Here is a 21,689-nt window from a genome sequence, read left to right on the forward strand (position 1 = left end):
ATGTGCTTCCTTCTCCAAAAGTTCTATTTCATTCCCCCAAATCCAAATTCGCAAAGCATTCTCCATTTCCCTTTCTTTGCGATCATTGCTTATTTCCCCGTGTAGTTCAACCACTTCTGTTGCAGAATGAGGTATCACTGCAGACACTGCATCCTGATAAGTGAATTCCTTCTTTATCAGCAGGAAGGGCTTGGGATGAGGAGGGAAGAAGATTGGCTTTGCAGAGCCGAACCTCTCCTCCAGGGAGCAGAGGAAGGTGACATCATTTTCGGGGCAACCTGCCTCTGTATTTTGTAGGGGCTGGTGGAGGTTAGGGTGAGGGGCGGGGTTGGACTTTGAGGCACTAAAGCCCTCCCAAGGGCTGTGGGGCTGACCTTGCAGTCAGAGAGGCCTGGCTGTTCCTGGACTATGGAAAACACTGCTTCCAGGCCTTCCCCAGCAGTGTTAAATTGCAACTCTAAAGCTCTTAGGCTTTGGAGGAGCATGTTTCACTGGTTTCTCATGGTTTGGGGGCTGGCTTCATCCTGGCATTCAATTCCTGCTCTGGCTATTGTTTCAGGCACAGCAATTTGCAGCTAATGCAGCTCCTTTTCCAGCTGATGGGCACCATACAGCTCTGAGCCAAACCTCCATGCATATGGATACCAGGCATGGTCCTTTACTGGGAGTTTTTAATTTTCTTCTACCAAATTTCATTATTTCTCCACAAGTAACTGTGGATGGTGCTAGTTTCTCTCCGTCCCCATCTCTCTTTAGGGCTGGACAAGCTTTCTATATAAGCTTTTAGCAAGTGCGTCACTGGAGAGCAGTTCAGATCAGTTTCTCCATGGGATTCTATTACATTTCTGCCAGAAAAGAGCAGCTTTGACTGAAAATTTATTTCTCCTTTATTATGTCATGAACAGTTAATGCTGTGTAAAAGGCCCAAGTCACCTCAAGAGTACCCTGCTTGCTGTGCCAATTAAAATGCAAGCCTCCAAAAATGTTGCTCTATGAGATACTTTAAAAGGATTTAAACTTGTTCATGTACTCTAAGTTAGAAAAGCAGGAGAAATACTGACGAGATGTTCTCAAGAGTTCGGAACAACATAAAAACCCTTCACTGGCAACATTTGAAAATCAGAGAACTTGAAAGGCAAAAATAATTTAGAGCAGGATTCAATCAACATAAAACATTCCATGAAGCATTAATTTAGCCCATTCAACTCATAATCTCTGCAAGTTAATTTACATTTAGATTACTAAACCTGTTACATTTTAAGTTATTAAAAAATCTGAGAGGAGGGAAAAAGGAGAAGAAAAGAGAAAGAGAGAATGACAGAAAAGAACCAACATAGCTATCACTCCTGGTTCCAGTGGTGTTCAGCTGATAGAAATTCCAAGAAGAGGTAGGATCAAGACATGTGGTGGCCACATATCCCAAGGTAAATAGCCTTTGGCTCTCCTGAGGCCCTCCCCCACATGGGGCTCCCACTCAGCTGGCCATTTAGGAGCTGGGTTAGGGGCTCCAGACACAGGTGAGGAGCATTGCCTCTGGTGTGCCAGGGATCAGTGGCCGCTGCTGGGCTGGGATACAGGCCTGGGGGTGTGGGGTGTGCAGAGTGGGGCATCGCCTCACCAGAGCAAGGCTTGATCTGCCCCTTTCCCCACATACAAGCCCCTGAAAAGTGTTGAGCCAGCAATCTCCTCTAGTCTCTCACAACAAGGTGTCCAGGTTCCTGTGCTTCTTGGCTGTCAAGACTCCACAGATTTGTGGCTGGATATTAAGAAACTTGGACATTTATTCCTTGCAAAAGCGGCAGCATGAGGGTTGTTTATTCTTTCTAAGGCCTTCCCTCCATTCTATGTCCTCTTCTTGAGGTAGTCCTTCTAAAGCCTCTTCTCTCTCCTTCTCCATGACAATGGAAAGGGACAATGGAGAAAACAATAAATGAGAGGTTAAAACTATTAGAGTTACAATGTAGTGATGAAATAAAAAGCAGTGCACAACAATAAGGAGAAAATTGTGCAAAAAGGGTAATGGCTTAAGCAACAAAGGTGAAGTGTCACATGGGGCCCCTGGAACAAAGACACAATGGCGAGGGCTTACAGAATGGTTCTGATGGTAGATGGGGGCTGCTGGTGCTGCCTGGAGCAGCTGTGCACCTGCAGTGGCAGTTTCCTGCTCCCTCTCTGCAGCAGGGATGGTGGCAGTGGCGATGGTGATGGGTGTCTCTCTGTCCCTGCAGAGCTCTGTTTGGCACTGCCACTGCCATCGGTCTGCCACGCTGGGCATGTGTGTGGGAATGGGATCTGCTGCTTCGCTGCTTCTTCCTACCACCCTGCTGGGCTCCACTTGGCTTGGCTGGACTCACTTGGGATCAGTGTCACCACTCTGGCTTGCCTTGTTCTGCTGCAGTGGAAAAACAGTCCCACATGCCACACTGGCCCTGATGGTTTCAGCTGCGTGTCAGAGCTGTCACTTCCGTGCCCCCCATCTCAGCCCCACCTCCTGAGCAATATTGTGGAAGGAGAAAAATGGGGGAAAAAATGGTGGTGAATGGTGGTGGTGCTTTGGTCCCAACGCCTCCCTGCTAGAGTGAGTCAGACAGAACGATCCTCCTTGCACTTGCTGTCACGGCATTTCCCTGCTGAAATCACACCCATGGCTATGATGTAAAATGTTTTGAATATATAGTATTAAATAATATAATATACATACATATATATACAGAAAGATCCATGACCATGTCTCTATACCTAGGAGAAACCTCTAAATGTAATTAAAGCAGTGCTTCTTCTCCTTGTTTTCTGATTTCTAGAACAAAGGAACAAGCCTTCTGGTTTTTGCTCAGCAGAAATAGTGGCCAAAGACCACTAATGTGGTTCCTCACATCCTGGTCCCTTCTCAGTGCTCAGCTTCTCAATGTGGGCTCTAGGGGCTCAGTGTGTTTCTACTCTTACATGCCTTGAGCAACAGGTGATGGGCTAGGAGGGCTTTGTGTGTTGCTTTGTAGCAGAGGAGAACTTTGCAGGATTTTTTTGGCATTAGGTGTAGAGCAGGTCTGGTTCTATGCATGAATTCACAATCCAGCCTAGGGTGCTGCTATTGTGATGGCATCACCGGCCGCATCCCGGTGTTGTCAAGGCAAAGTTGCTGTGCCGAGGCCCGGAAGGACTCAGTGTGCAGAGCAGCTCTGTGGCACGCTCACTGCAGGCGGAACCTGCTGATCGACGAGGTCTCTGCCAGCAGGACTCACAGTATTTTTGTTTTTCCCCACAGGTGTTGTCTGGTACAGACTTGAGCAGCGCTGCTCGAGCCATGGAGGGAGTGTGTGCTGCAGTTTGCGCGGCTTTTTCCGTGGCTTATTCTGGGTACTTTCTCACCCACCTGGCACGTAAGTAGATGTTGCAGCATATGGAAACCAAAATGCCACAAAGAGGCCTTTGGTTGGGTAAAGCCACTGTCAACAGCTCCAGCTAAGAGGGGGCTGTCTCTAGCCAGTGGGGAGTGGGCAGCATTTGTAATGTGGCCTGCAGGGATTCCACTCCTCACATGGCACAGCCTGTGGCTATGGAGTTTAGAGTCTCCTCAGTTTGCTGGCTCAAGGAAGACAACTTCTAAGATAGGAAGAGTGGGAGAGCTTGTCAGGAGTCCTTGTAAAAGCTGTACACTGCTCTCCAGGACTGAGGGAATGTCCCTCAGTTCAAGTCTTTTTGTCTGAATTCCCTCATCCCAGCATGTGCCTGTGCAACTTGACACTTCCTGCACGCTAAAAGAGCCATTTGTTCTGTGATGAAGTCACAGAATCAGCTTGGAAAAGGCCTCTGAGATAGACATTTCAGAGGAGTTCTTGTATGCTCCCGAACCCTGGAGCTGTTCCCGTGCTGTGTCACGATAGAATTGCCACCCTGGCTAAGGGGCACTTGGGTGAAGCTTTTCTGGGGAAAGGTTTCCAGTGAGCTCATGGCAATTGCTGCATGCAATCTCTTGAGAAAACTGAAGCACAGGAAAGGGAGGAGCTGTAGCTCCTGCTGGGTGGGGTGGGGCAGAAGCAGTGATTGTTACAGAACCACTGGCCCGTCCTGAGTCTCAAGTTTCTATGGGTTGAGTGGCCACAGAGGACAGAAGGTAGACACCAGGCAATATTTTGTGCTGTTGCCTTGCTTGCTATGTGACACAGGGGTTGCAGCTGGAGTGGTGTAGTGAAAGCAGAATGCTCTGTCTTTGGGTTGACTTTTTGTGGGCTTGCCCAGCACAGGCAGTTTTCTTACAGCATCTGGTTGTTTTTCCCTTGTGTGTTGCAGGTCACATCACCCGTGCCTGGAGAGAATCCAGTCTTTGGGTGAGTGGGAAAGGAGCCTCTGGCCTTGGTAGCATTTCACAATTGTGGAGCAAGCTGTGAGCTGGGCCTGTTGCAGTCCAGTGCCAGCCTGGTTGGATGAATGAAACTACAGTCCAGACCATTTGCAGCAAGAGCAGCAGCAGCAAGAGGAGCCCAGGCTGTTTTTTCCAGTTTCTTTTCAGAGCTTTTAAGCAGCTGGAAGTGGGGTTGCTTGCTGCTTTAAGCCATGACAGAATTTCTCCTGCACAAGAAAGTGCAGTCCCCTCTAATTGTCCCATTTTACTTGAGCTGGAACAACTTAGAATTCCATTTCTCTGCAGATGATTTCTCCTTAGTGCATCTGGGTCTAAAATATAAAGAAGGTCACTTGTCCCTCACACTGCTGTCTGTCTGCAGAGCCCAACACCAACCTCGGAGGATCCTTTGGCTGCGTGTCTTCCTGCAGAAGAGGCCAAAGAAGAGGAAGATGCTCCCCAAACTGCACCTGCTGCCACTGCAGGGTCTGAGCATCCAGCATCAGTAAGTGGCAGCTCTGGGTCGTACTGTGGCTGGAGCAAAGCATAGCTGCAAGTTTCTGATCAGACAGCACCTCCTGTGCCTGGCTGAAGATGCTGGGGGCCAAAACCTTTCCAGCCCTTCCCTCAGTCAGTGGGGCTTGGAAGAGGGGAGTGGAACTTGGACTGTTTAGGCATCAGCTTCCTGCTGTTCTGAAAGGGACTGTGAATTTGTCTTAGCAAGAGACAAGAGGTAGCATTAGGATGTCTTCGGATGCTCTTGGGGTACAAGTGAGGCCCTTGGTGGCCAGTGGCTGTGCAGGCTCCCTGTCCCCTGTGAGGAGAGCAGTGCAAAGATGCAGTTCACAAGCTTGCAGGATATGAGGAGGCACTGTCCCCAGCAGGGACCTGGCCCTCCCCACAGCACAGCTAAAGTCAGTAGCTAAAGGAAGAGCTGAGCTGCAGCGGGGCCGGTAGCTGAATATAGGTAAGGTGGTGAATGACAGGTTCTTCCTGTCCCTCATGCTGCTGTCTGTCCACAGAGCACAAGGGCAGCGTCAGCACCTGCTCTGGCTGCCTCTGTACCCGAGGAAGAGGCTGAAGAGGAGGAAGGTGCCAAAGAACCTGGCCCTGCTGTCAGCCCACGGCCAGAGCAAACAACACCAGTAAGTGCCTGCTTTGGGTAGCAGCGTCTTTGGTGTCATTTTGTCCGTCATGTAAAAGCAGCCTTTGGATTTTGTGCCTTGAGCTGTTGAAGCGGGCTGCACAAGCTGAGAGGTGAAGAGCCCTGGGTGTGGCCAGCAGCATCTTCCTAGGGGCTTGCATTTGAAATGGGATGGGAGGGGCATCTCTGCCAGGCACATTTGTGACCCAAATTCATTTCTTGTTCCAGAGCTCCACCTCTTCTGTCCTGGCACCTGCACGAGCTGCAGCTGAAGGCTCGGGAGAAGGCTCCAGTGCCCAGGCTGGAAGCTCAAGCACGAGCAGCTCGTGCACCTGGAGCACGACCAGCTTGTCTGGCAGCAGAGAGCAGCAGCGAGAGAGGACAGAGGACAAGTGCCTGGCCATGCTGAGTAGGTCCTTTGTGATCCTTGTGTGCCGGAGCAGTGCCTTGTGTGTGCGTGTGCCGGCATGAGCTGTCCCACCTCCTGCTCCTGCTCAGCTGAGTGCCAGGTCCTGAGGCCTCCTCCACACAGGACCTGTTGTTGTGCTCTGAGGTGGCGAGGGATCAGCGGGGTGTTGCTCCTGCCTCTGAGAGCAGCTCGGCCTGGTTTGGCTTTGCCTGAGCTTCCCTGTGGGCAAAAGGCCAAGCAGAGATTGTTTCTGGCTGAGCAGGAGGCCGTGACCTCGCGAATGAGTAGGCCTCAAGGAGCTCCTGCGGGGCCCAGCTGCTGTGGGCACGGCCAAGGTCATCTTCAGCACTCAGCCTGTCCTAAAGGCTGAGGGACCTCATTCCTAAGGCCATCACAGTAGCTTATAACATGACCTGCTGCTCCTGAAAGGCTGAAGGGCATTGTTTAGGCAAAGTCCTGCTTAAAGCTGGAGATCTGGGCTCTGCTGGAAGCACTTTGCAATATTCTTCCTGTTCTGGAGAGGGCAACTGATGACAAAAATTGATTCCAGAACCCAAGATGTCTTTGATGTTTGCAAGGATGAAAGCTTATGTTGAATGTCGCAGAGTGTTCATTGCCAAGAACAGGAAGGTTTTGTTTTTCCTGCTGCCCTTAATGTTTATAGACAACAATCACTTCTCTTGGTTAGGGTTTTCTGATCCCTGTCTCCTCTGACTGTTTCTCCATGTGCTTAGATTTTACTTCAGACTTTTAGTTTTGTGCAGGCCATCTGTGCTGCAGGGCTGTTTGTCTTGCTGCTGTTGTTTTTGAGGTGGTGCTGGTGCGGTGGTGTTGTTGTTTCTCGACTGACTGAGCTGAGAGGACCCAGTGTCCCGGAGAGTGGGGCTGCCTTTGTGATCTGCTGCAGGGTGGGATTTCTTTTGAAGTGAGCATCTTTCCTTGGCATTTTTACAGAGATGCTGGTGAGCGAGGGAGATCCTGAGGCTAAATACACAGAACTGGAAACTATTGGCAAAGGGTGAGTGCAGCCACAGTTCCTTCTTCAAAGAGAGGGGCAGTGTGTTTTGCTGGTGTCACATCTCCCCGGAGTGACATCAGGCAAGCTCCAAAGCTGTTCAGACACTGCGTTAAGATGATGCCAGGTGATCTCTCAATGCTGGCCAGCATTTATAGCTGTGTTGTGAAGGCACAGCAGAGATACCTGGATGCTGGCAATGTCTTGTCTGTGGCAAAGAGCAGCACCTGGCAGCTCTCCTGTCCCTCAAGTGTGTTTGCACCTGTTTGCCACTTTTTGTAGGAGAAATAATTTTGGCATGTCATAAAAGAATACAGAGTACATGGGAATGAAAGGAGGAGAAACTTCATTGCCTCAAAGGTCAAGTTAGCAGCTGACAGCTGTCAGGGAACAGCTCTCAGTAACATTTCTTTCCAATATTTTGCTGAAAATAAAATTCAGTGGTCAGGATGACCACCACCTAGTCTAGGAAGCCAAAAGCAGAAATGAAAGGAGCTGCTCTCTTTTGTGGCTGAGGTTGCAGAAGGCAAAGATTCAGGGGCATGCCCAGTGCCAATGCACTCTAGAGGAAAAGGCATCATCTGCCTGATGGCAGACCCCTCGTGGATCCTGTGGGCTTTAGGCCTTTGCTGTAAAGAATCCACCAAGCTGTTCCCTTTGAAAGCCAGCTCTGCTGACTGTAGATGGGATTGATTTGCAACATTTTCTCTGTACAAGGTGTTCTGGTTTAGGGCGAATTTTGGAGGAAACCTCCAGAAAGGGCCCCTCCCAAAAGCAAACCCACATGGCCACTGCCCCCAGCTGGTTTGGGAATTTCCTTGGAGAGAAGTGGAAAGGAATTGTTTATTTAACAGGCCAAGCAATCCCCAGCACACAAAATGAACAATACTGCATGACAGAACTCATTTGCTGCTCTGAAGAGATGTCAAGTTCAGAAAGTCTCTCCTGGGTGTTATCACTCTGTTATCTGTCCCTCCAGTGCTGGTAAAGGCTGCAGAGTAGGCCCTGGTGGGCTACAAAGTGTGAACTCTCAGTGTTTTGCCGGGTCCCAGTCTGGAGCAGGTTCAAATGGTTCCAAGAAAAGGGAAAGAAAAACAGTAAAGGGAAAACTCAGACTGCCTTAGCTAGCTAAACTAACTAAAAAGCAAAAGGAGTGTGGTGTTTGGCCCCATCTGTGTCCAGACAACAACACTGGAGTTCTGTGTTCCAGCAGACTGCGAGGGAGAGTGCAGCTGATAACAAAACTCTGTGCTCCCTCTTCTCCCGGCCCCTGCTGTCTGACCCAGTCTTGGAGGGACAGAATATAACATCCAGCATAAACAGAACAGGTGACTGGGGAAACAAGCATCATAACGTCACCCTAGAACAGAAGCCAAATGTACAAGAAGTCGCCAGAAAAGTGGAGTCCTTCCAGTGTCTGGTGCATGAAAGAGAAGCAGCTGCCAATGACTCTGGACCCAGAACACAGCTGCCTAAGGATCCTGTGTTTTGAGGACTTCTCCATTTGTGTGTACAGCAATGGAAGCCTTTGCCTGCTCTGGCTGTGGCTGGACACTGTTTTCCTTGCAAGCTGGAGAAGGGATCTATGTCTAGAGGCTTTCCTCCAATGGCTGTTACATGGCTTGAGGCTTCTCAGAAAGCCTGAGTGGTGGTGCTTGAGTTTGGCAGAGAGACTCCAAGGAGAGGTGTAAGAACACCCAACCGGCAAATTCCTGGAAAAATCCAACACATGCACAGCTAGAGAAAGAGAAAAGGGAGAAAAGACCCAGAGAAGAATCTGTCATGTTCCATTTACTCTTTGCTCCGTGACATTTTTCCTGTTGGACTGCAGTGTTTTGCACTTGCAGGGACTAAAGGACTTCTTCTTTCTCTGCTGCTGTTTTGTTTCTAGGGGTTTCGGCACTGTGTGCATGGCAGTGGAGACTGCCACAGGAGAAGAGGTAAGCCTCAAGCAGCGCCACAGCTTCTGCAGCTCTCGAGTGCACTCCCCTCTGCTGTGAACTGTGGCTGAGCTTTGGGTCGCCAGTGGAGCTTTCCTGCAAGAGCAAATGGAGTGCGGAGCAGTGTCTGCCTGCCAAATACAGTGGGGACAGGTTTTATCCTTCTCAACTGCCCCAGGGGATGCAAGGAGGCCAAGCGGTATCGTTCAGAGGAGGACACAGGGCTGGGTCTAAGTGCCCAGGTGGTGTCTCAGAGCATGGCACTGCTCTTTGGGGCTGCAGCGTTCCTGAATTCTCATTTCTGGCTGTTAGCCAATACATGGGAATGGTAGTCTTGTAGTCACCTGCAGTGCTGCCTTTGGAATGTGTGCTTAGAGAGAGAAAGGTCTGCAAGGATTGTCTCAAGGGCCCGAGTCCTGCTCAGAGCCTGGTGTACATCCCTAGAGGATCGAGGCATGGGTTATTTCTTTTTACAATCAGGCAGTAATTGCTAATATTAGTGGTGTGAAGTAAAGTATTTTAGTGGAATAAAATGCAAATTCCTGAAGTGAGGAAGTGCTAGGATTGTCTTTTTTGGAGGTGTCCTTAATGATGTTTTCATCATCACAGCATTTTTTCCGTGAAATGTGTAGGGTTGTATTTCTTAGGGGGAATAACCCTCAGGATGATTTTAGGACAAACAGCATTTTATCAGTCATGTCTGTAAGAGTTTGCTTTGTAGTTGTGCAATGGAGAATGCCAGTGGTTGCTGGAGTAATGATCAAGCCCCCTAGAAGTGTCCAAGGTTTCCCAGCAGTTTTGCTGCATTTTTACTGGCACAAAATGGCTTCCTGCTTGCAAGAGGTGTGTCAATGACAATGGGAATGATAAAGGAAGGCCCTGGGGGAAGACAGTGGGCACAGTGAGTGTTGTTAGAGCTTTGAGGTGGAGAGCTTAGACCATGTTTCTCTCAGGTTTACAAGGCAACGGGTATTTGTCTCTCTGTCCTGGGAGGTGCCCAAGCATGGGGTCTGATGTCCAGTCACAAGGCAGTTTGGCCCAGCCCAGATGGGGCTACTGTCATCCCATAATCACTGTCTGCATGTTCCCCTTGTGCTCCTGTGCCACAGACTTCTTTGGTTCATGGCTTTCCATGTTGTTTTAGGTGGCCATAAAGAAAATTAGTCTCCTGCAAGAGAGCAGCAGCGAGCTGTGCCTGAATGAAATCCAGGTCATGCGTGGCAGTAAGAATACCAACCTTGTGAACTATGTAGACAGGTGAGTGGTTCTGCTGTCCTGCCATGAAAGGTCATTCACATCCTGCAAGCCAGAGGTTCAAACACTCCTTTAGGCACTGGCAAAAGAGGATGGAACTGTTGATTCCTGTTCCTGGGCTGATCTACAGCGTCTTGGGAGGAGATTGCATTCGGGCTGCATTCATCTTTCCTGGCATACCTAGTGTGAAGGGCGCTTTCAAAGACAGGACTTGGCCCTGTCTTACTGAGCCAACAACGTCCAAGTTCCTGTCCTCTCTCCACATTGTTTTGTTGGGTTTGGGGTTTGATTTTTTCCATGGGTCTGAAGTGCTAACAAAGCACTGTCTATTGTATTTCCCTTGGCCTGTTGCATTGGTGTGGATACTGAGCTGTCTTTTAAACTGCACAGATTTCAAGCCCTGTGAACTAGACCATAGTGAATGACTACTCACTTCCTCCTGTGTTCCTCTGAGAGAGACACAGAAACAAGAATCCATCAGGTTGTGTAAGTGCGTGCATTCATCTCCAGGCTGTTGTTTCCTCCTTTCAGCTACCTGGTGGATGAGGAACTCTGGCTGGTGATGGAATACATGGACGGAGGTTCTTTACACGATGTCATCAGGGAGACTCACATGGCAGAAGGAGAGATAGCAGCTGTCTCTCGGGAGGTAAGGGATGGCACTTGTGCTTCCCATGGCTTGGTTGGGATGGTCCTTCCAAATGGGTGATAAGGAGAGGAGAGATTTCATCTTCCAAGCCTTTCTCTTATGTCCTTGGCAGTAGCAAGAGCATCAGAAGTGCCTGCCAGTGTCCCTGCCCTTCTTCTAGTGTGTTTGTCTTTGCCTCTCTAAACACTTGCCTGGAGCCTGTGTGTGCTGCATTCCTTCCCTGTAAGGGCAAAGGCACTGGTGGTGCAAAGTGAAGCAAGGGGCAAAGACAAAGAGATACTGACAGGACTCTCCCAGAGCTCAGCCTCAAAGGAGAACCTTGCATCCAAAGTGGTGTTTGCAAAAGCATCCACTGCTGTCTGGCTGCAGAGAGCACAGCCACTGCAGCAGGGCTCCTTCAGTCTGTGTTTGCAGGGCACTGGCCAGAGGAACAATTGCCCTTTCTCTTTCAGAAGCAAACACACACTCACTTAGAAAGGCACTGCTGTTCTCGTGGTGGAGCAGCAGTATCCTGCCCTTGCCAGCAGCCTGTCCTGCCATGGCTCACCATCTCCCAGGAAGTCAGTGTTGCAGATGTGCCACTTTGCTGCCTGTGGGATGAAGTCCACTTAGGCTCGTGTTTCTTTTTCCTCTCTCAGTGCCTGCATGGCCTGGATTTCCTTCACTCCAAGCAAGTGATCCACCGAGATATCAAAAGCCACAACATTCTCCTGGGCTTGGATGGATCAGTCAAGTTGGGTGGGTGTTGCTGGCCAGGCTCAGCCGTGGCGGGCTGCGGTGTGGGGCTGCCTTTGGGTGGCTGCCAGTTCCCTGCAGAGGGGCCTGTGGCAGTGCAGGCTGTCCTGCTGCAAGCACAGAGCACAGCCACAAGGTGCAGGGAGGTGTTGCTGGGAAAAAGGGGTCAGGGGTGGCTTTGGGTTGTGTGCGTCCCTTCCCAAGCAAGGCAGTTACAGTCTAATAGCTTCAGGGGACTAAAATCCACTGCCTGAAACTGGGGGCTTTTGCTAAGTGGCCAATTCCGTATTTCCATGGCTGCAGTCCCGAGGAATGGCAGCATGGCCCCTTTACAGCTGGGTTCCACACTGCCTTCTTGGACATTGGTACAGTGGGGATTTCTTTTGTTTGCTTTCCTAAGTCACGCTGGCTTGATCAGAGTGGTTTTTCCTCCTCAGCTGATCTTGGCCTTGCTGCTCAGCTCACCACCGAGCAGAACAAACGGAGATCAGCTGCTGGGACTACTTACTGGATGGCGCCAGAAATTTTCACCAGGAAGCCCTACGGCCCCAAAGTGGACATCTGGTCCTTTGGCATCGTGGGGATCGAGATGGTGGAAGGAGCACCTCTGTACCTGATGAAAACCTCCCGCACGGTACGCTGCAGCTGCTCGCAGACACTGCTGTCACCCTAACAAAATCTGCTCCCATTCTTCTGCCTGGGAAGCTTGCCAACACCTGAAAATGATAGGTTCCAGGCTGCACAGTTTCTCGTGCTTCTTGGCCAGATCATCCCCTTGCCATTTTTGTGCATGAACAGGATCTATAAATCAGGATGCCTTTTGCTTGGCAGAAGCTTTGCCTAAGGGAGCAGTGAGCAGTGCTGAGCTGCATTTTATGGAATAATCCTTGGAAATAGAAGAGTTAGATGAAAGTCAGTCTTCCATGTCACTTGTAGAGGCTGTGTCAGTGCTCAGAGAAGCAAAGTGTGCTTTAGCTGAGGGAGTTGCTGCTGATTCCATTATCCAGTGAAATCAGGGGTCAAGGCAAGAGCCTTTGCATACTGGACTGGCTATGGCTGCCTCTGGCTTTGGGTTGTTTTAATAGGGGTAGGAAAAGTATCTGCCACCCTGTGGCAGGGAGTAAAGTGCCACTGCAGAGTGGAGCTTGTCCAATGGGCTCTGTGTGAGCAGTTTGGGATGCAAAGGAGACAGGTAGAGTGTGGCATTTCCTTCTTCTCTAGGTTCAACAGCTGATAAGCACCGGGGCCCCCCCGAAGCTGCAGAAGCCCAGGCAACAGTCGGCGTGGCTGCGAGACTTTCTGCACTGCTGCCTGGAGAGGGACGAGGACAGGCGCTGGTCTGCCCAGGAACTTCTGCAGGTAAAAGGCAAAGCGGCTGCAGGTCCTAGATGTGGAGAGAGAGGTGCACAGAATGCCCTCCTTTCTGTATCTTTCTGGTAGCCAGAGAAAGCCTGCTTCAGCCTGTGGGGAAAGTAGAAGTTCATTGCTTCTTTTTCTCTTTGGGCAGCATCCGTTTGTAACATCAGCCAAGCCAGTCTCCTCCCTGACGCCTCTGATCATGGCCACGCAGCAGTTCATGGCCGACAGGAGATTCTAGCCCTGGAAGAGGCCTTTGTTGTTGTTTGTTGTTTGAAGTTTGTAGTTTGTAGTTTATAGCTCGTAGTTTGTAGTTTGTTATGAGTGATAGTCAGAATAAATACTATAATAAATAAATAAACCCTTCGTGTTGGAAGCTTCCTTTTGTTCTCACCCTGTGAATAAGCTCTAAATTTGCTTCTGAATGGTCAGATGTTTCTGCTATGTGGGAAGACCCATGGGTTTGTGGCACGGTTTTTTTGTGAGCAAAGGTCTTTTTCCTTCCTCGCCTCCAGGCCACAGCCTCTTGTGGAGATACAGGCTTGCAGCTGTGACTAGAGGAGCAGAGCAGGGCAGAATGGAGCAGAGCAGTGGTGTCACTGCTGGGGATGCTGCTGTGCCTGTGGTTGTGTTGCAGCTCTTGGGAAAGGTTGGGAGTGTCTGTGTTGCTGTGGGCAGAGGGGGAGGGAGCCGGGCTTCTCCACAGGCTCAGGCCCAGGTGAGTGTCCAGTGGGAAGGCAAGTTCTGCCACAGGAACTGATGCCAACACAAGGGAGTACTACACATACTTGCCTTGGTGGAGTAATTTCATGCTTTGCTCCGAGGAGCTGGCAAAAAGTCTGAAAATTTGCTGAATGTGGTAAAAAGATACAGCTTTGGCAATTTGAACAAAAATAGGGTGTTTATTTAAAGGGGAAAAACAAAAGGGGAGGTAAGGAAAAAGAAGAAGGGAAAGAAAGAAAAAAGGATAAAGTCCCAGGCCCAAGGACTGAGGAAACCTCTAGCCGAACTGGCGTCTGGCCCCAAGGCAAGAACCCAAGAGCATTGCAGTGAATGCACTTAGTCTGCCCTCAAATCTGGAAAAAGGTCTCTAAAAAGAGATATTGACTGAAATCTGTACTGTGGGGTCCCCTGCTGTAGCTAAGTCACAGTCCCAGGAACAGTAAAAGACAGCAAAGACAGCTCTTCAGGTCAGGCTGCCCCTTTGATATTCTCGGTCCCCTCAGTCTGTACTTGCAGTTCTGCCCCCATAGTCTCTGGTGATTGGTGCTAGTAGATGATGGGGTAAGATCTTCTTTCCCAGAGTGTGCTGTCACTGGGGTGGGATCATATCTCTGAGGTTTTCGATGGGAAGCTCTCTCATTAGTTTGCACAGTTGCTATGGCATCAAGTAACCAGTTCAACCTGGAGTGGGTTAGCAATTGTCTGTAAAATGCTGCATGTTGTTGGTGAGAGGAAACTGCACTGGGACATTTGAAAGTATAATGCTACTTAAAAGAGATCATTAAATTTACAAATAATGTAATTAGGTTAAGAAGAAAGGATTATAAAAATAATATGATTGTTATTTTGCTATCTATATTAACAGGACTGTTAAACATTCAATTGGAATGTACTGAATAACTAGTATAACTTTATAATGATTTTAAAAGATTTACTTCATTAACTTGAACACTTTTATTTGATCAAACTAGTAACTTTAAACAGTTATAAATGCAAAAGCTAATTAACGGTTACAAATATAAACCAGTCAGTAATGCAGAAGCCATTAAAGGGGTTTTATAAATTGCAATGTCTCCCTTTTTCCCTTATGTTAATAATTGGCTTTTGCATTTACACAAAGTTGGATAGTTTTTCATTGATAGTGTTTAATTGTTTAGAATTAACCTAAACTTGCTGGGCCTTTTTACTCTTTTTCCTATCTCTTTTGATTGGGTTGAGATTCATGATTCTCTTGACAGGTGGGGTAGAATGTTGGCTTGTTTGAAGATTTTGAATAGCGGGAATGCTTTGTACTGCTGAGGTAATTAGATGAATGAAACATGGGATTAAGCAGGGGAGAAAGAGAAAGCTAACTAAGGAAACTCCAAAAATAATTAAGGCTTTCTTCCACCACTCCCCAGAGAACATATTTTTCCACTATTCAGATGTAGTGAGGGAAAAACGGACTGGAACATGTGTAAGCTTTCTGATGTTTTGGGTAATTTTAGTAATAGTTTCACCATGGTCATCAATATGCAGACAATAGTCTGATGTGTTGAAATTGCTGCATATTCCACCCTCTTTGGCTAATAAATAATCTAAGGCTAAAGAGTTTTGATATACAGCTGTTTTCATTTGCTTCTGATGGGTGTTGAAAAGATCAATTGCACTCTTGGCCTGATTAGATATGACGTGAATCAGGGCTTATAGTCCAATAATGTGATTTAGCATGTAAATGGGAGTTTGATAGCCCCAGCTCCCATCCTGAGCCCAAGTGGCAGGTCCGTAAGTTTCTAAAATTCTCTCTGGTGGCCCACTCTTCCTCGCCCCATTGTTGCGTTCCCCCTATTTCACATCTTTTTTGTCTCTTTAATTTATCATCTAGGGGAACTCCTAGCTGGTTTCCAGCTGCTTCTGATAGTAGAAAGGGACTAGGTTGTATTGCTCCTAAGGTACAATTGGCACACCAGTGAGAAGGGAGTTTAGAATATGCTCTTTGCCCACAATTCCATTATAAACTGTGGGGGACCTCCCAAAAATGTGAAGGCATGATAAAAGTGGAGGTCCAATACTTAGAAACTTGGGGTAATACTGAATAAAGGCTGACTTTTAGGGTCCCAGCACTGATAAAGTTGTTCATTGGGATGTAATACGCAGTTCTTGTTTCTGATTTTCTTCTTTGACCAAAAGGTATCTGGTTCGCTCAGTATCCATCACATCTTGTCATCCTCAGTTAGTAAATATCTTTTACAGGTAGTTTCTCCAACTTCCTCAATATATCTTTTTCCCTTTCTCCAGATGCATTCTTCTCAGAGAACTGTGTCCCTCAGTAGCCAATTGTCTTGATCTCTTGGAGCTTGGGAGGGGAAATAATTTAATTTAAGTAATTTGAGGGGTCCAATACCGACTCCTCACCAAGGCCAGGCTTCTGATCTGAAGGTGCCTCCACAAACCCAACAATTGGTTATATTTTGATTTTTACTAATTTGTTCTGCTAAAACAATAAATAAGTTTTTATCGGTAGCTAATGGATTGTCCCCCTTTTGTTTCCCCCTTTCAGTTATTACAATTTCTCGAATCAAATCAACATCATAAGTTTTCCTTTTTAACAAATCCTTCTTTTTCGTTATATAATTAAATTTGACATATAGCCAAATCTCTTGATCAGAGCATTCTCCATTCCTTTTCTGGTTTGCATTTCCAATATTCTACCAATCCACTGTTTTTTGCTTGATTCTCAGCATGTATTCAGTGTCATCATATTATAACAAAAGGGATTTACGTAAGTATGTGCCTGGAATGAGTGTTTTATGAGGTAGGAGTCTCCTTTGGTCAGGTACACTGTATGTTAGCATTGGTGGCAGCAGATGCAGGCTCTGACAAGGGGGATCTACAGGATCCAGAGGGAGAGTATGAGGAGTAGGGCGCACCTTCCCTTCCCTCGCTCAGGGGTCAATGGGAAGATTGAAGTGCCGTGGTACTCTCTGATAGGTGGTGCAGACCTTTCAACCTCTCTGGTTTTTCTACTGGGTTCAGACCCCTTTGTTGTCATGGGAGTGTACCTGGATGCAGGAAGGGACCTAAATGCAGGAAAGTCCTTCCTCGAACTGGCCTTGGTTCTATTCATGTTGTTTCTCCTAAGGAAATTTAAAAAAAAAAAAAAAAAAAAAAAAAAAAAAAAAAAAAAAGATGTAGTTATTGGAGAGGAAAGGTCATTTCTCAGGGAAATGATGCTCTTCACTGGTGGAGAAATGGAATTGAAAATTCGTAATAACTTGTTAAATAGTAAGTACAATAACCATTAGATTCTCTACTGTAAAACAGTGAGAGAATAACAATTGATATAATAATTTCAGGGATAACACCAGGGAGGACTGTTGTAGAGAGTAGTTCATGGAGGTTTCTCGTTATCTTGTGGTGGTGTTACTGGACCTTTTACTCGGCTGACAGAAGTGCACCTTTTTTCCTGTGCTTGGATGGCTGTCTCTGTGGTCAATTGAACTTGGAAAGGACCTTTCCCTGGTGGAGTCAGGGATTGTTCCTTCCAGCATTTAATAAGTACCTACTCTCTGGGGCAGATCTTATGTACATAGAAGTCTAAAGGAACGTTCTGGGGTACAAGACCTCTCTGCTTTAAGTCTTTTAGATTCTGGGCAATCATTTGAATATACCTTTGCACATTTCTATTTCCTCACTCTTTGGCAGTTACTTGATGCGGGGTGGCTAAATAGGAAAGCCTGTATAACATTTAATATGGGGAACAATCTAAGTCAGCTCTGAGTTAGCTCTGGATTCTGAGAAGGGCAAGGGGTAGGCCCTTTATCCAAGTCCACTTCATTTCTAACATCAGTTTGGTCCAGGTTGTTCTAATAGTCTGATTCATGCCTTCTACCCTTCCCGAACTTTGAGGGTGCCAGGAGTATGTAATTTCCAAGTTATTCCTAATTGTTGAGCCAACTGTTGCAACACTAATGATGTAAAATGTGTACCTTGGTCTGAATTAATGTTATTTATAATTCCATATCTTGGGACTGTCTATTTTAGGATTACCTTGCTTACTGTTTGAGCAGTGGCATTAACGTTGGAAATGCTTCAACCCCATTGGTAAGGTGATCTACAATCAGTAAGAAATACTTCCATCTTTGGACATGGGGCATTTCTGTGAAATCAATTTGAATACTTTGGAAGGGTCTAATTGCATTTTCAATTCTTCCAGGTCTCGTTCTCCTCGTTAATTTTCTATTGACTTTTTGGCAAATTATCCAACCTTTGGTGATTTAGTTAGCTAATTCATCAATTCCCTGACATCCAAAATTTCAAAGAAAGTGATCTGCTAAAGCTTTAGATCCCCAGTGCGTGGATTAGTGGAGGTTCTGTAAAATTTCTCGAGTCAGCTCTTTATTTAACATTTGGCGGCCATCAGGAAGATGCCACCGTCCCTCAGAATCTTCCTTTCCACCTAGTGATATGAGTTTCTGTTTTTCATTGTCTTTAAAAATAGGGATAGGAAGGGTGTTGTCCGGTGTAGTCTCAGGTGTGTCTCTTGGATAAAATCTGTATACCTTTACTTCCCCCTCAAAAGCAGCCTCCTTTGCAGCATGGTCTGCTAGGATGTTTCCTCTGTGTCATGGTTTGACCCTGGCACAATGCTAGGGCCCCCATGAAGGCCCGACTGATTGGCCCGACTTAGACCTTTCCAAAAACACATTTCCGGGCCAAACCACAACACTCTGGTTTCTCCAGAGTTCCCTTTTGATGACCTGGAACACGTACCATTGCAATTTCTTTCGGTAACTTAAATGCCTCTAGAATTTTTAATATAAGTTCTTTGTGTAAAATGTCTTTGCCCTTAGATGTGGGAAACCCTCTTTCAGCCCAGCTTTTCCCGAACGTGTGGACTACTCCATACGCATATTTAGAGTCTCTATAAATGGTTCCAATAGCTCTGTCTAGTCTGTGCAATGCTTTTTCCAAAGCGTCTAATTCGCATACTGGGCAGACCAGGAAGGTGGTAGTTTTCCTTTTCTATCATGTACAGTTCTTTTCCATCTCTGGTGGAGTATCCAGAGCACCTCTTTCCATTTACTACTCTTGATGATCCGTCAATGAACAGGATTTCTCCTTCATCCCATGGGCTCTCTAGGAGGTCTTCTCGAATTTTTGTTCGTGGATTTATAAAAACTTTTATAAAAAGTTGTGCATGAGATCTTGTTTTTGGGGAATTCCACATAGGAACTGTGCGGGATTGGTGTGGGTGATTGTTTTCAGGGTTACATTTGTGGAATGGATGAGGGTGCTCACATATTGTATAATATGAGAGTCTGTTAGCCATTCAGCTCCTCATTGTTTAAGAATGGTTTGGGTGGAGTGTGGTATGTATTCTGTCAGATTTCTCTCAAATATAAGTTTTTGGCTGGCTGTTACTAGGATGGCTGCTGCAGTGATTGGTTGGATGCATGTTTGCCATCCTCGGGACACAGGGACCATCAATATGGACAAGTAGGCTACAGGTTTATGGAATCCTGACCACTCTTGGGCCAAGACCTCATAAGGAATTCCTTTCTCTATGTTAATATAGTGGTGAAAATCTTCTTCTAGTGAAGGAAGAAAGAGAACTGGGGTTCTCTTTAAAGCAAAAGAATCATCTTTTGCTTTAAATTTTCTAAGTTTTTATTATCCTCTTGGGTCCAATTAATAGGTTCTGATGTAGTTAATTTTTCATATAAAATTGTGACACTTTGTGTGTATTCATCAATCCATATTCTGCAGTACCTCATTAAGCCTAATAATTGTCTAACCTCGCTCTTTGTTTGGGGAGGTTGTAAATTTAAAATTCCTTCTATCCTTTCAGTACTCAATTTTCTGGTACCATGACCAATTACATGTCCGAAATATTTTACTTCGGTTTAACAAATTGTAATTTGGATTTAGATACTCTTAGTCCATTCTCTCCTAGAAGGCTCAGTAATTGAATGGTGCCTAATTTTACAGTGGATTCTTTCTCTCTGGAGAGTAGTATGTCATCTTCATACTGTGTTACTTTTATTCCTGAGGGTGGAGAAAAGGAAATGAACAGTGTCTCCACAAGGCTTGACCAAAGAGTGTGGGAGACTCCATGTACCCTTACAGCTGCCAGGTCCAGGTGAGCTGCTGTTTCCTTCCAGTGTCTGGATCTTCCCAGGTGAAGGCAAACAGGTGTCTAGAAGGAGAATCTACAGGGCATGACCAAAATGCATCCTTCAGGTCAGTTACTGAGAACCAAGAGTGCATAGGTGATAACTTAACAAGGTGTAAGGGTTTTGTACTAATGATCACACAGCACTCTTTTATTTACTTCACGTAGGTCTTGAAGTAGCCTGTAGCTATTGTCAGGCTTTTTAATAGCAAAAATGGGGTGTTGTATTTGGAAGTACATGGCTCTAGTATATTATAATGTCACAGTTCAGTTATTATGGGTTTTAGCCCATACCTTTTGGTCTTTGTAAGGGGGTGCTGGGGTACTTTTGCTGGTTTAATATCTGGAAGGAGATTAATTACAATGGGTGTAATGTTCATTTTATCCCAGTTACCTGTTCAGGCCTACACTATAGGAATAATCAGCTGTTCATCTTGTGTGGATAAAGTAAACAATTTGACCTTCATCCTTCCTTCTTGTGGAACTACTCGAACTTTCAAAGGTATCTGGAGATCCCGGCCAAGGAAGCTGTTACCTGCTGGAGGTAGAAAAACAAATCTCCATTTCTGGTTAGTCCATTACCCTTTATAGTGACATTCTTAATGATGGGAATGGGGAAGGATTCCCCTTTAACAGCACAAATATTGAAAGTGTCTTTGCTTATGGCACATCCATTTGGTTTTTCACTTACACAAGTTTTCTCTGCTCCTGTGTCTACTAAAAATTCCATTAATTGTTCTTGGGGTCCTATTCTTGATTTTATCAAGGGCTCTGGAAGATGGTTTTTGTGCCCCTAGAAGAAGAGCCCCAGGCCCCCTCAGTTCTCTGAGGGTTGATTCTCCACTTGGAGAATCTCTTAAGTCCCTCAATGTCTTAAAACAGCAGGATTGCATATGGTCTTCTTTCTTACAATAAAAGCAAATAGGTTTCTTCAATTGAGTATTCTCCCCATCCTGCCTAATTGGTTTAGGAATTTGGACAGCAGCCATCATCTTAGCTTTAGTCTTCATTTTCTCTTCATTTCACCTGGCATAAACTTACTGTGCTTCAGCTAATAACTCATCTAAACTAATTTCTGGCCATCCAATTTCTCTAATTTCCGTTTTATGTCAGGCCAAGAATGTAATGCAAAGTGGACCTAGAACATTGTCTTCCCTCCTTCACTATCTAAATCTATTTCTGAATATATTTGGATGTCATTCTTTAAGCGAGTTATACAGTCAGTTGGGCTCTCATCTTTTTCTTGTTCGCTTCCAAAGGCTTTCTTCATGTTATTAACTCTGGGGACTGCCTCTTTTATTCCCCTTACAATTCGGGTTCTGTATTCTGCTATACTTTTTCTTCCCTCATCTGAGTTAGGGTTCCATTCTGGATCAGTTAATGGTAATTTCTTCTCTCCATTTGGTCCTAAATTATGTTCTCTGTCCAATATATTGATCCCTGCAGTCTAAATAACTTTTCTCTTCTCTGGAGAGAAAAGGTTTGCATGATTGAATTTAATTCTCCCCAAGGGTAAATCCTAGGGCCTAAGAACTGGTCAAATTGTTCTGACAAACCTACTGGGTCACTGAATGATACCTCCATTTCCTTTTTAAAATGCCTCACTTCTGAAGAGGTGAGGGGTGCATTTCCATGTCCTATTCTACCTTGTGCACTCCCCATTGGGACCTCTCTGAGGGGTGGCACCTTTGTTTTATCTTTACTGCTGGAGCAGGAGGAACATTTTTGTACTGCCAGGGTTCTCCTTTGAGTGAAGAAGGCTGGACCTTCTTGATTGGAAGGAACTTCCTGCATGGCTGAATTTGTAATTTGCCTGGAGGATGATGGTAAATTACACGTTTCTTCTGATGTCCCACTGCTACTTTCAACTTCTTCAGCCCTCTCAGTTACATGACTCGTTGAAGCCTCCAATGACTCAGCTGCAGTTGCAGCTGGTTCGTTAGGAGGTGCAGTAGGGGGGAGGAAATTTAA

At 46.3% G+C, this 21,689-nt stretch overlaps 1 protein-coding gene and 2 long non-coding RNA genes across 4 annotated transcripts; 2 read left to right on the plus strand and 1 right to left on the minus strand.

Annotated features, from left to right (window-relative positions):
• Positions 1 to 3,175: 3,175 nt before the first annotated feature.
• LOC135307429 (uncharacterized) lies at positions 3,176 to 4,844 on the plus strand. Its single transcript, XR_010368149.1, has 3 exons — positions 3,176 to 3,377; positions 4,288 to 4,325; positions 4,722 to 4,844. It is a non-coding gene; the product is annotated as an uncharacterized LOC135307429 (long non-coding RNA).
• Positions 4,845 to 5,083: 239 nt separating this feature from the next.
• Positions 5,084 to 12,158, plus strand: LOC135308325 (serine/threonine-protein kinase PAK 3-like). The gene is made up of 9 exons (XM_064433265.1): positions 5,084 to 5,110; positions 5,362 to 5,484; positions 5,712 to 5,892; positions 6,847 to 6,910; positions 8,799 to 8,847; positions 9,992 to 10,104; positions 10,633 to 10,750; positions 11,389 to 11,488; positions 11,923 to 12,158. The coding sequence occupies exons 1-9, from the start codon at positions 5,084 to 5,086 to the stop codon at positions 12,156 to 12,158; spliced, it is 1,011 nt and encodes a 336-aa protein (XP_064289335.1).
• Positions 12,159 to 13,867: 1,709 nt separating this feature from the next.
• Positions 13,868 to 21,427, minus strand: LOC135307138 (uncharacterized). Of its 2 annotated transcripts, XR_010367867.1 has the most exons (4): positions 20,113 to 21,427; positions 19,665 to 19,755; positions 16,606 to 16,680; positions 13,868 to 14,245 (listed from the first exon to the last, which is right to left on the minus strand). It is a non-coding gene; the product is annotated as an uncharacterized LOC135307138 (long non-coding RNA). The 2 variants fall into 2 exon arrangements; XR_010367866.1 differs by lacking the exon at positions 19,665 to 19,755.
• Positions 21,428 to 21,689: the final 262 nt, after the last annotated feature.

Source organism: Passer domesticus, chromosome 9 (assembly GCF_036417665.1).
Source record: "Passer domesticus isolate bPasDom1 chromosome 9, bPasDom1.hap1, whole genome shotgun sequence".
NCBI classification, from domain to species: domain Eukaryota; kingdom Metazoa; phylum Chordata; class Aves; order Passeriformes; family Passeridae; genus Passer; species Passer domesticus.